We start from the raw sequence: 13433 nt of genomic DNA, 5'->3' as shown, positions 1-13433 counted from the left end.
GATTTGCCTTAGGATTTTGAAATGATGAGAACTTAATCTTCAGCCATATGTAAATAATCAGAAACAATATAATAGCCTAAATTTAAAAATTAATAACAGGTGAATGCTAGTGGTTATTTTGCACGCACACATGCTAACATGTACACACGTACACATACATCTTCATTAGCTTGACTTTTAACAGAAATAAGAGTTAAGTATTTGTGGTATTTTAATAGAGGCATAGATCTCCTTGAATATCTTTAGTAAATGGATTTGATAAAAGAAATTCTAACAACCAAAGCTCTATTTGGAAGTTTACATTTTGTAAAAGTTGATTTATATAATGTTTGAAATACTTTCAATTTATAGAAATATGCATAACATTTAAGATTAATTTTTACTCATACTTTATATGCTCAATACTTTTGTCTATTTGAAAATAAAGGTAATTAAAAATTCTGGCGTATTACCATAAACAGTTATATAAGCATCTAAAAATTATTTTCTGACTTTAAAACTCAAATTAGACTCAGTTGCAATAATGTTCTGGTTTGGAGGAATTTTATTGGATGTGTGCTCAGTTTAATATGAATGCAAAAATTTTTTCAAGAATAACTCCTCATTTTTGAAAATAGCTTGTTTATTGGCAATGACTGATACACACAGAGATATGGAAAATAATGGTCAAGATTAATACTGCATTCAACCTCTCAGCAAAGAAAACGAATTGTAAATGAAATAATCAATATGAAGTACCTTTTAAAGATTAATTTTGCCTTTCTCACCTTCTTGCAAGTACATACTTTTAAAACATTTCAAGCTTGTTAGTTTCCTCTCCAGTCATATTATACATGATTATAATTTCCCCCAAAATTCCATCAATCTGTATTTACTTTCTTTTTGGAGGCTTTTAGGGGAACTAGAGAACAATCAATTTGACCTGTGACAAGAATTTTTATGTATAAAGCATTGAAATCATGCCTAAAATTTCCATCAATAAACCATTAATCTTTCTCACTTAAGAATGCTTTTATTCATCTTCATTGCAGCTTTTAAAGGCCTTAAGATATCTAATAATCTTATTTTGCTACTATCGTAACATCTTAAATTTTCTGGCCAAGGTTCTTTTATAACAAAGGCAGCTGTGTGTTTTGGGTTTTGTTTTGTTTTGGTAACTTAACAGATCCAACCTAAGTGGTAGTATACCGTTTATTTCAGTGGCAGCACACTTCTGCATTATTTTATGAGGAAATTGAAGCGTATAGAATTTATGACTTATCAAATATCATACTGGTTTAAATAGGACAAGATTTGGATACAGGAATCTAGGTTTTAATCCAGTGGATTTTGATCTTTTCTATGAGGGGTTGGGTGTGGGATTCCACACTGGAACAACAGTCTATCCAGATTGCAGACCAACCCTATTATCTCCCATCCTCTCACCAAAAAATTGTACGTGTACCTTTTACAACTACAGGCATACTGATTACAAGGGGCTTTTTCTTTGCAAAATATATTCCCCCCCCCCACTTGTTGGTACCTAAATTAATAGGGCTCATAATTTTACAGTAAGAAAAAAGGTTTATGAAGTAATTGCTTGATTTTAATCACCTTCAGTGGAATGCACTCATACTAAGGTATTACATCAATCAAGTGTAAATAAGTATTATCCTTTTCTTTTTAAGGAGGGAGAGAAAAAGACATTCACTTGGTCCCAGCTTGGGAGAAAGAGAAGCGGTTGAACTTGTCAAATCAGGTTTTACCTACTTTGTGTGTGCTCAATCTATGTAGAGATCTTTTTCTCCCACTGTTATGTTACTTAGCAGGAACACTGAAATACATGGTACACATTACCAATTATGCAGGATTTGTTGTCACTGAAATACACTAATGCAAGATTTCTTAAGTTAATAAACCAACCAAACAACCCCACAGCTACCTTCACTTAAAGGCCCATTTCCTGAAGATTAAGATTTCAACTGTAGCAGCACAACAGAGTAGGGCATTTAAAAGCTGCATTTTTTTTTCTTTTGGAAGAAGCAAGCAAAAGAATTATTTCTTAAGTTTATAAAATGTAATAGTCCTTATGGCATTCTTGTTTTTGTGTTGGTTGTATTCTTTCAATTAACTGTACCAACTTACCAGAACCAGTTCTAAGCAAAAGCCCTTTAAGGAAATACACTCCACTACAGAACAGAATTCATAAAACAGCATTCTTTTAAAAAAAATTTTCTTTAAGATTATATATTTAAAATAGTTAAAATTTAAATTAACAAATGATGGCTTCAGTCTCCACAACAGCATTTCACAGTTAATGGGCAATCACTAATTATGGATTTGCAAATAATACCTGCAGAATATTAAATACAATAGAGTTCTCAATATTAAGGAGCACATGACTCATACATCTAAATTATTTTCTGGCTACTACTTAAAAAGTCTTCAGTGTGACCTTCCTTCACACTATTTCTTATTGCCTACTATAATTTAATTTGAAATAAAATTAAGATTCATTTATATGAATGATAAGCCTTCCATTGTCAACTTGCACATATACAGATGCTTCATTGTGTTAATTTAAAAAAAAACTTTTCTTCTAATAATGTCATATAAAGTATGGTAAGACATGATATATAATATCCTGATTTTGGCAACATCACAAGTATATCTAAACATGCTCGGATTTTTCAATGAAGTTTGATGATGTTAACTTCTTTTTGTTTCACCATGTTCCCAGAGTGGATTGTTTCCTTTACATGTGCTATTTGGTAAAAAACCAAAAATGCACATAAGTTTACATTTGCCCCCGGTGGAATACCTTTACAATACAGGCATCCTTTTAACAAGTATACTTTTTCAAAAACTGGCTATGTGTAAAACTGATTAATGAGAAAGATAAAGTACTGAAAAATACAATTTTTGGCACCAGTAAATTGGTGACAAGAAAAGTTGTCAAGTATAGACCTGTCTCTGTATATCTGAAGAATACAATGCTTCAGAAGACAGTTAAACACAACATATAAACACAAACATTGTTACTTATCCTACATATCGCTGCTAGTTAGTGAGGGGAAAAATAAAATTAGTAAAATATGTAAGGATTAACTGTGCCCATGGGTATTCAAATGCTTAAGGACAAAACTATGAAGCACTATATACTCAGTTCAAAATCTGATATTACAAACCCTGGGAAATTCTGAAGCTCAAAGTCTGTGTTGAGAGAAAAACGAGCACTTTGTCACTAAAAGGAAAAAAACTTTCACATCTTTAAGAGGAAAAAGAAGCCTTTGAAATTCCCATAAGTAGAACTCATTCAGGACACCTGGATCCAAAGGCACTCTAAAATTATTACAACATAGAGTAATACTTAAAGATCTTAAGTGGTATGCAGAAGAAAATAGATGTCACCTTTGTACTGTAGTTAGATACAATAAGTGTTTATTAAGCACCTACTGAGTAAACATACTCTGCTTATATTTGCCCTATGTATCGTGATTCTTCCATGTTAATGTAGCTTTGAAATCCAGATTAAGAGGTTAACTTTTGCCAGTATAATACCACATTAACATCTCCCCACTCAGCTCCCAAGACATGTTAACAGACAAAAATGATTTGCTGATTTGAGTTTCACCTCCTCAACCCTTAAAAACCAATGAAAGGAGAATAGGCCTAGATGGTCCATGATAGGATCAAATCACTCCCTGAATACTCAAGAAGACATACTGACATTTTCCTCTTCAAAGTCCCAATGTTTTAGAAACCAGTGTTTTGTTTGGTAAAGGAATTTCTTCATATGTTATTTTTATAAAGGGGAACTTCATAGGTAAAAACCAATATTCAAAATTATAAAACAAATAAAACTGCCTGTGGATAAGCACTTCATCAAAAATTTGCACAAGACTTAAGAAAAATTCTTTAGCTGACAAATGAGGTCTGAATGGGTAATAAAATTTCTTTATAGCTGTAGCAAGAGTCTTGTTTCCTCCAGGTCCAAAAATTGAGGTTTCATTTCCCACATATGTAGGTTCTCCACTGTACAGAAATATTCTGGTATAGTTGGTTTCTATCTTCTTAAATGTGGCCCCAAGTTCAGCCAACTGGTTATATGTTCTTAATACAAATTTGGAACAGTCATAAGATTCAAACCATGTTGTTGACTCTTTTTCTGGACTGGCTTGGACAGTCCACGTCTCATAATAAATACCTGTTTCATTATCCCGTTTCACCCAATTTGCCATTTGGTTAAATATTTTTCCTATTAAAAAAAAGGTTTATAATTAAAACTTACATAGAAACAAATATATATCAGCAGACATGAATAAATGAAAATGTTTGGATTTTATAGGGATTCAAACTCATCCAATCATATGTGCTCACACCTATGTCAAAGCAAGCAATATCTCAAATTATCTTTCACAAAACAAAGATTAAAAGGATAAGACAACTGACATTTACATAGCCCTTTACATACAAGTCTAACACCAACTCAGATGTTAGGTACTACCATAAAATTCCATTTTACAATTGAAGAGAAAGACTTAGAGAAATTAGTTGACTTGCCAGTGTTGCCACACACCTAATCCATTATGTCACACTACCTTCTTAATTCATTTTATAACTATAAGCTCAGAATTTAAAGCTAGAAGGGTATTCAGAAATAATGTAATCCACACCCCTTTTATATGAGGAAAATGAACTTAAGTAATAATGTCATTTATCAGGTCTTTAAGTTATAAAGTTGACAAAAACTTCTTCCTGAATGTTATTAAATAGCACCAATTAGAAAGAGAAAACTGGCAAGGGGAATAGGAGGTGATATATAAGTAAGTGACAAAGTAGAAGGCAGAAAAAGTAAAAGAGGTGTTAGGAAAGATGATCAGGAATGAGATACTGTGAAGGAGGGAGAGATTTAACCAATTCCATATGTATAGTTAGATTTATAAAAATGGTTTGATGCAAAGCTCTACCTTTTTTAGAAACTATCTTTAACAACACTGATCTTTACTAAGATGAATTCTGAATTGGTTTAATCTTCCCAAACCAAAAGAACTTACAGGCTCTGTTGAATTTCTACTGGAGTTCAAAACCCACCCTGTATTTGTTTTATTCAAGGACATCATTAACTATGAGAACACATTATATCCGGTACCTAATTCCACTTGGCTATCTCTGGACCTTTTTCATGATCCTGGACATTTGACATTTTAAGACATTTTACAAGCCTGGCTTGGTCAGGTAGCATAGTCTGAAAGAAGGATGGATTGTGTGACTAAATAAACTTCTTTCAGAGAGTGATTTACTATTTCACTTGGATACATTGATTCTCAATTCAGGATTTTGCTCTCTTTACTTTGAAAAGAATAATGAAAAATTAATATTCAGAACTATGAAATGTGGGCTTGTAATCATACTACATTATACATATTAAAAAATGGAGTTGTAAGAGGCACTTGAGGGCACCTAATCTAAACTACTCATTTTATAAAAGAAACAGGCCCAGAAAAGTGAAGCTATTCAAGTATTGCAGCCAAGATTAAAACCCAACTTTGCTGAGTCCAAATCAAAGAGTCTTTGCAATTTGGATTCTCCTCACCCCTAGGACAGGAAAGGGAAGGAAAACAGTAAGGCCTCCTGGATTCAAGGGCTGGGGAAAATGGTCTTTATATACATTAATATGTTTCATATACACATTAGAAACATACCTCTATGTAAAACACATGTCACACTATACACTATCAATCATGTACACGTTATACACAATATATATGTGCTCATTACCCACTCCTACTTCAAAGAACTTATAAGTAAGGAATCAGCCCAGGCCATTAAAGCTAAGGTTTTCTACTTCCTAGATAACAGAAAACAGTGATGTAGCTTAATCTTACCACATTTCATATTAAACAGTGATCAAAGTAATGCTGTTATTATTACTTCCTAGTAATGCTTTATGGATTTGAAATTTAGAGGCACTTAGAACTAAAAATCTCAGAAGAGAACTGACTCTTTAAGAATGCTGCTTTGTTAATATGACATCTGTTTTATCATTTAAAAATAGCTTAACAACAGGAAGCTTTGCTCAGTTACAAAGGCCCTAATCCAGTTTTTTTTCCAAGCCATTTGTCTAATTCTTACCAATACCATGTCTAGGAAATATAAAGCATTCCAGAGACTCAAACAATTCACCCATTTTCACTAAATTTTTACAATGTGGGTGTACTGAGCCATAATTTTCTATTAATTTCCAATGGCAACAGGCAATATACTAAATGAATAATATTTTCGTTTAAGATTTAGCGGTTCCAGGTACGTATTTTACAAATGGCTTCTAAAACTATGAAGGAAAATAATAAACTACTCTTAATGAAATATAGCGCTTTTTGAAATATGGTTTTATTATCTGTATGTTTATGCTGTCAGCCAAATGCTATCATGTTTTCAAAACCTACCTGAAATGGTTGCTATCAGAACCAAGGTCCCATTTTCTTTCCAGTGAATATCATCAATACCTTCAAAAAAACAGGCAGCTCCCTGATTACACCAGAATGGTGCATTCATTTCGGGTCGGAGATGGGGAAATGTGCAGTTTCCGAGTTGGAAAAGTTCATACCATTCCATGGTATAGTTCTTGCCTGTCAAAGTATTTCTGAATCCAATAGCATCATGCATAATATTCTGTGTAAAAGAGTGTCGTACAAAAAAATAGTTGCAAAATCAGAATCTATCTCCTGTGTTCTAAGCTTGGGTGTCCCTGAAAGCTTTTGTTTTGGGCTCTTTAGCAACCTGCTGGTGATCTACACTCCCCATACAGTCAAATATCTATCTCCACAGAGAGGACTCCCAAATCTATAAATCCAATCTTAATCTTTCTTCTGAACTCCTTTCCTGGATCTGTAGCTACCTGTTTGCTACCTATCTTCACCTAAAGGTGCCATCAAAATCTCAAATTCAATAGCAATCATTTATTAAGAACCTATTCTATAGGTAAAGGGACAAAAATATTAAAAGACAAAGCCAAAACAATCCCTTCCTTTGAGGTACTTAACATCCTCAATTTAACATGGCTTAAATGTCCAAAGTTACGATCTTTCTCTATTAAACCATCTCTCCTTTAAACTTCTTTCCGTTGGGGGTATCATCACCCTTTTGGTTGCAGCCTTAGTCTTTGCTTCTTCTCTGACCATATCTAACCAGCATTTAAGCCTTGTCAGTAGTTGTACCTTCACAACACCTTTCATATCCATCCCCTTTAGCATCACTACTAAAGCACTATGCCAGCTTAGGCCTTACCTACTGAAAAACCCTTCAAGCTGGCCTCTGCCCTTCTAGCCTCTACACTCTTTAATTCATTCTCCAGAGAGCTATATAACATCAATCCTCCTGTTAAATTATTCAAAATAAGGTTAATAACCGAGTTTAACCATAATTTGTTAGGATGTTTTTTAAAAAGGCCATAAAAGTTACCATGTTTGGTGCCATCAAAGTGATTAATTTGATAATATTTTGATTCACAACTTTTTGCTTCTAAGTGTAACTTCCAAATGGAATAAATGTAAAGATAATATAAACATATTTATGTACAGGGACCCACATATGTATGTAAATAAGAAATCAGGTGGACATGTGCATATGTACATACACATCAATGTGTGCAAACATATATACAGCAGGATTTAGTTGGCTTCCCCAAAATGAAACTGCAGTCAACAATTGAGAGCCATGACAAAATAAAGGTCCATTCTTACCAAGTGTCCCAGGAGATCGCCATATTTAAATTCCCATACTGGGGCTTGTAATCGAAAGACTTCTAGGACATCATCATCCTTCATAACTGGGATAGGAGAACCAGTTGGGCAGAAAGTATATTGAGCTTGACAATAAGGATCTGGTGTAGGTCGGAAATCAAAACGCCTTCATTAAGAAAAAAAATTATCAACCTCAAAGGAATTAGTGCAGCCTTGTACATTTAAGCATCCAAATTTCATTTAAAGCTCATTTTAGGTAAGCTGTTCAACTTTCTCTCTTTACACATAAGGAAATTGAGGCCTGTAAAGGTTAAACGATCTGGGGTTCAAATCACACCTCCAGTTATGTGACCTTGGGCAGCTCATTTAATTATTCTAAGCCTCAATTCCCTTACTGTAAAATAGGGACATTTATACCGTCTTCCTCACAGAGCTGTTATGAGGGTCAAATAAGGCCATAAAAAGATTTGGTGATCATAAAATGCCAAGAAAATGCAAACAATGAGCAAGACTGTTATAATACCAAAATGACAAAAATGTCTTGATAAATTCATACTTTCTCATAATTATATATTTTAGAAAAGTTGTTATTTCCAACCGCTCTCAGGTCACTCTTGAGTTTTGTCTGATTTCCTTAAAGGAAATAAGGGGAAAATATATATATATATATATATATATATATATATATATATATATATATTCTCCAATAATGTCATTGTATTAGGATTTTTTAAAAAAATCATGCCAATCAAATGTAGCGAAAAAAAATTATTATAATAAGCCAATATAGCTATAATATAATAAGCTAAGATGTAATTATTCCAACACCATTGCTCACTTTGTTCAGCATAAGAACTTGAGAAAATCTGACCTTCAAGCCCATAGTAAATATACTTTTTATATCAGAGCCTATAAATAAAACCTTTATCATTATTTCTTCCTGTTCTACCCTATGTTTAAAGAGAAGCCCTCTTTATTTATACAGCAGGGTAAGGAGCATGGAGTCACTAGAGGTCTACTGTACAAGTAACAATAAAAACATCTATATAGCACTTTAAGTTTTCAAAAATATTTTCCTTACAACTTTTTGAGATTATATACACATGGTTTTTATGGATCTTTATAGGACTGCTAACTGTCAATACTTCAAAAATGGATGATTTTGTGAGAGGAAACTCCTGCAAAAAGGCAGCTGGCAACCTATTTATAGTCTATGAGGTTTAAGTGGCTTGCCTGTAGTGACAGTTACTAAATAGCAGTGGCTACACATGAACCCAGGTCTTTGTGACTCTAAGGCCAGCCCTCCATCTACTACCCCACATAACCTATCGCTAGAGATTACGTAATTAACATTGATAGAGCACTTTCATATTTGCAAAAAACTTTGTATAGATTCTCTCTGAGCTTCATAGCAATCTAGTGTCTCCATTTTACAGATGTAGAAACTGAGGCTCAGAAGTTAAGTGATTTGCCAAATTTGACCAAATTCTTAACAGTGCCTGGCACATGGTAAGCACTTAATAAATGATTCTTGACTTGGTCACACAGATAGTATTAGAGGAGGAATTCAAAGCCAGGTCTTCCTGACTCCCAAGTCTGGTGCTCCATCCACTCTCCATAGGATATGGGATGCTAGATGTGGGAGCCAGAAGAGGAAGATTTGAATCCCACCTCTAGTTCATAATAGCTGTGTGACCATGGGTAGCTGATCTGAGCCTTTTTTAGTATGTAAAATGGGGATAATAGTGCTTCTCCTATCTACCTCCAGTGTTAGTCAACTCTCTAAGACTACAGGTTTCAAGAAATGACCAACAATTCCAGAGGACTGATGATGAAGCAAATTTTCCACCTCGTGACAGATATGAGGACCTCAGGGTGCAATATGAGACATACATTTTTGGATATGGCCAACGATGGAATTTATTTTGTTTCATTATGTATATATTTGTGTTACAAGGATTTTGTTTTCCCAACAGAGGGCAGGGGTAGGGGGTTGGAGAGGAAGGTGGGAAGAAAATATTTTAATTAAAAAAAAACTGAATAATGTACTATAGGTTGCAGAGAAAGCTCTGACCTGAATGATTGATAGGTGAAGTTTCCTCAAGTGAAAAGTCCCATATATCAATCACACCAGAGGTCTAGTCCTTGTCTCTACTACTAACCTCACAACGTTGTTGTGAGTAGAGTGTAGAAACTGAAAAAAAAAATTTACTCTGTCCTATTAGAATGTAAGCTTCTAGAGGACAGACACTATATTTTTGCCTTTGTTTATATCCTTAGTCCTTAGCACAGTGCCTGGCACCTGATATATGCCTGCTGACTGATTGATCCCAGAAAGTAAGACCAAGAACAAATAATGGACTGGACTTTCGATTCATAGATTTAGGGGGCTCCACTGAGCACCTCCCATACCAAAACACAGTGACACCCACTCTGCAGACTGTGTAGGGTCACAAAGCTAGGATATGTAAGAGGCTGATTTTCCTGACTCCAGGTCAGGTCTTTACTTATTCTATGCTGCCTCTAAGAACAACTATACTGACCTTAATATCCTTAAATGACATTGGGTTTTAAAAAAAACCCAATACATATCCTGGCCAATTCTACACCAAGCTGCTAAGATATCTCTAAAACCAGCCAAGCTAAATTAGAGGTTCATCGGAAGCCTGATCAGTAGGTGAACTCTTGTCTATGGCAACTCAGACCATCAAGAGACAAAAGGATTATGATGTGTATTGCTTCAGGAAGTGTTCATGTGGTAGAATGATAAAAATGCTGGCTTGAGAATCATCTGGATATGGAGGGCCTAAGTTAGAATTCTTATTTTATCACTTAGTATCTGTGTGAAAAATGAGAAAGCTGAAGTAGATAACCACTGAAGTGACTTCCAGCTTTAAATCTATGATCCTAAAAACCAATTAAATCACAGATTCCTAAGTAACAGAAAGTGAAATATAAGTGACTTGACCTTCATTCCAAATTTTCCCCTTACCTTAAAGTACCCAACTTGGATCATTTCACTTCCTGGGAGAGACCTTGTATCTTGGACATATTACCACCACCCACCCCTTCCTCTGCTCCCTGCCCCACCTCCCCCTTTTCCCCTAATTTATTAGGTTTGCTTCCTTGGAGAGTTCCCTTTCCTGCTGTACCTAATAGAGTTCCTGTCTCCTCATTAAGGACAAAAGTGTTTTGTGTGCTGTGATATATATACTCAACTGCTTTGTTTTTAAGGACATGAGTAAGAGGCCTACTACTTACTGGCTCTCATTTCTAATCCATTGAATGAAGAGACTGGACTAAAAAAATTTCCTAAGTTCCTTTCAGCACTAACATGCCATGAATCATCAATATTTAGCACAAACACCCTGACCCAGTTAGGCACTTATAATGCTGTTGACAACATATAAAAACAGTGTAATAAGTGAAAAATCAAATCTGTAAAAAGGTCACAGGTATCAAACTCACAGGCCCACAAAACTCCAGCGTGGCAGGAACCAGATTAAAAGTTTAACTGGGAAAATGTTTTGCGAACCAATAAGAATACAAGATAATGTTAATTATGGGTTTTTTTTTTCTAAATCTATTCCATTTCTATTTGAGTTTGACACCATTGGAGCGGGTGACCTATAAGGTCCCTTCCAGCTCTAAATCTATTATTTGTCAGTCAACCTTTATCCCTTAAGACTTCATGCACACATCCCCTACAGGGGCAATCCAACTTAACTGGGTATTCAATACTCTAGCAGAAGTGTCAAACACTGCCTGAAACACCCTAAGTGCCAGAACAAAATGCAATCGGGAAATATTTAACAAAATAGATAAAACATAGAAGTGCAGCGCTGGGATCCTTACGTTTAGATTAGTGCCCCTCCCCCCATTTCTATGTGAGTTTGACAGTACTGCTCCAGAACACACGAGGCCCGGCCTGGAGGTTTTATCAACAGCACTGAGTTGTTCAGTCGTGTGTGACTGACTCTTCATGTCTCTGCCTGAGTTTTGGTTTTTTGTGGGGTTTTGTTTTTTTTTTCTGCAAGGATACTGGAGTGGTTTGCCATTTCCTTCTCCAGTGGATTAGGGCAAACAGATGTTAAGTGATTTGCCCGGGGTCACACAGCTAGTAACTGTCTATTAGGCTGGACCTGAACTCGGGTGTTCCTGACTCCAGGCCCGATGCTCTATCCACTGAGCCACCTAAGCTGCCTCGACATTTGAGTAGTATCTATCTCCTTATACGAGAGGCAGCCAGAAGTAAGAGGAACGCCAGAAGGGGAAACACATGCAGCTAATTTGTGTAATCCCCATGTCAGCTGTTTTTTTTTTCTCCCAAGCGACAGTAACTGACATTTGTATATTGCTTTAAAGGTTGGAAAGTACTTTATATATATTTAAGCTTCACCACAATCCCGTGTGTACAGCGGCCGTAGGCCCTCGGTGTGGTTTGTCTGTGTTGAAGTTTGGGGAGACCGTCAAGCGAAGAGCATCGCCTTAAGCAGCCACGGGACGTCTCTAAGGAGGAAAACCTACGTTCCTCCTAACCGCTTCCTGCACCAATACCCTCGTATTACAATTACGCGTCTGGTTTTTTTTTTTTTCAAGCACCGAGGGGAAGAGGAGCTCAGGAAATAAACCTTCCATTTTCTGGCCTTTTTTTTTTTTCCTTTCCCCACAGACCCCCACCTCTCACCTAACAGATCCCTGGGTCAGGGGAGCTAGGAAAAGGACCTGAGGAACTATCGATGTTTTAAGGACCAGGGCAGAGAGTCAAAGCCAAGTCCACACTCCAACCCCACAGCTCCGCTCGGGTAGGCTCAGCTCCCCAGGATATGCGCGCGCAGCCGCACGTGACCTCTCCTTCCGCCCGCAGAGACCCCTGGCCTCTCCCGGACGCACGCGCACTCACCTGTAGGGGACCGGCCAGTGCCGCCGCTGCCGGGGACCGCTGCTACCCCAAGCTGAGGGCAAATCAGCGGCCACCGTCAGCCAAAGCAACGCCAGGGCCCAGCGTGCCTGGTCGCCTCCCTCTCTTCCTTCTCCCCAAGTTCTGGTCCCCATGTCCACGCTGCTACGACCACCACCACTACCCCTAACAGTCTGGGGTTCTAAGGCCTCGGAGACAGGAATTTTCTAGGATTCAGAAGCGAAGGAGCATGCGTGGAGCGGCTAGCGCATGCTCAGTCGGGAGCTTTTCTGACTTCCTTGAAGAGGTTTTTGTGTCACGTGTTCCTCTCACACCCCTCTTGTCAGTCAGGGACTCGCCAAAGTTTCCTCGTGATGGAGGCGGTGGGAGGTGTCTAGTGGTTCCTTTGGCCATGGGCTGGACTGGTAAGCCCCGGCAGCATCTCATCACTCTCTTCCAGAAGCCGAGAGAGGTAACCCAGGATACAGGGGCAAGATTTGAATTCAGGTCCACCAACTCCAGAGCCAGTGCTTTTTGCACAGCACCAACCACCTCAAGTCCTAGGGACCTGGTGACATGCTTTTCCTGGAATCATGAAATACAATTATTCCACTGAAATGATTGGGGGCGGGGGGGAGAGGGGGAACGGAGACAGGAATGTAAGTGCATACGTTTGGAGACTTCAACTACCATTTAGGTGGGACAAAACCCTAGGGGCCACCCCACACCTTCCCCCCCTCCCAATTGAGGGGGATAAATGGCTCTAATTTTAACAAGAGCTAATGAGGTCATTTCCCCACTCTGGCACT

General features: G+C 37.0%; 1 protein-coding gene across 1 annotated transcript; it reads right to left on the bottom strand.

Annotated features, from left to right (window-relative positions):
• Positions 1-526: 526 nt before the first annotated feature.
• Positions 527-12900, bottom strand: CLN5 (CLN5 intracellular trafficking protein). The gene is made up of 4 exons (XM_036757932.1): positions 12628-12900; positions 7725-7890; positions 6429-6654; positions 527-4237 (listed from the first exon to the last, which is right to left on the bottom strand). Exons 1-4 carry the CDS (start codon positions 12777-12779, stop codon positions 3720-3722), a joined length of 1062 nt encoding a protein of 353 aa, XP_036613827.1. The 5' UTR covers positions 12780-12900; the 3' UTR covers positions 527-3719.
• Between the last annotated feature and the right edge of the window lie 533 nt (positions 12901-13433).

This window comes from Trichosurus vulpecula, chromosome 4 (genome assembly GCF_011100635.1).
Source record: "Trichosurus vulpecula isolate mTriVul1 chromosome 4, mTriVul1.pri, whole genome shotgun sequence".
Classification (NCBI taxonomy): Eukaryota; Metazoa; Chordata; class Mammalia; order Diprotodontia; family Phalangeridae; genus Trichosurus; species Trichosurus vulpecula.
The sequence above is the reverse complement of the archived record's forward strand: the minus strand, read 5'-3'. Positions and strand labels throughout refer to the sequence as shown.

Bases quoted from the DNA above. Each gene is read 5' to 3' on its own strand.
- CLN5 (XM_036757932.1), bottom strand. From the start codon at position 12,779: ATGGGGACCAGAACTTGGGGAGAAGGAAGAGAGGGAGGCGACCAGGCA. The intron at 7,891-12,627 runs GTGAGTGCGCGT...TTCTTAATGAAG, and splicing joins CACTGGCCGGTCCCCTACAG to GCGTTTTGATTTCCGACCTA. The intron at 4,238-6,428 runs GTAGGTTTTGAA...TTTTTTTAATAG, and splicing joins TCTGATAGCAACCATTTCAG to GAAAAATATTTAACCAAATG.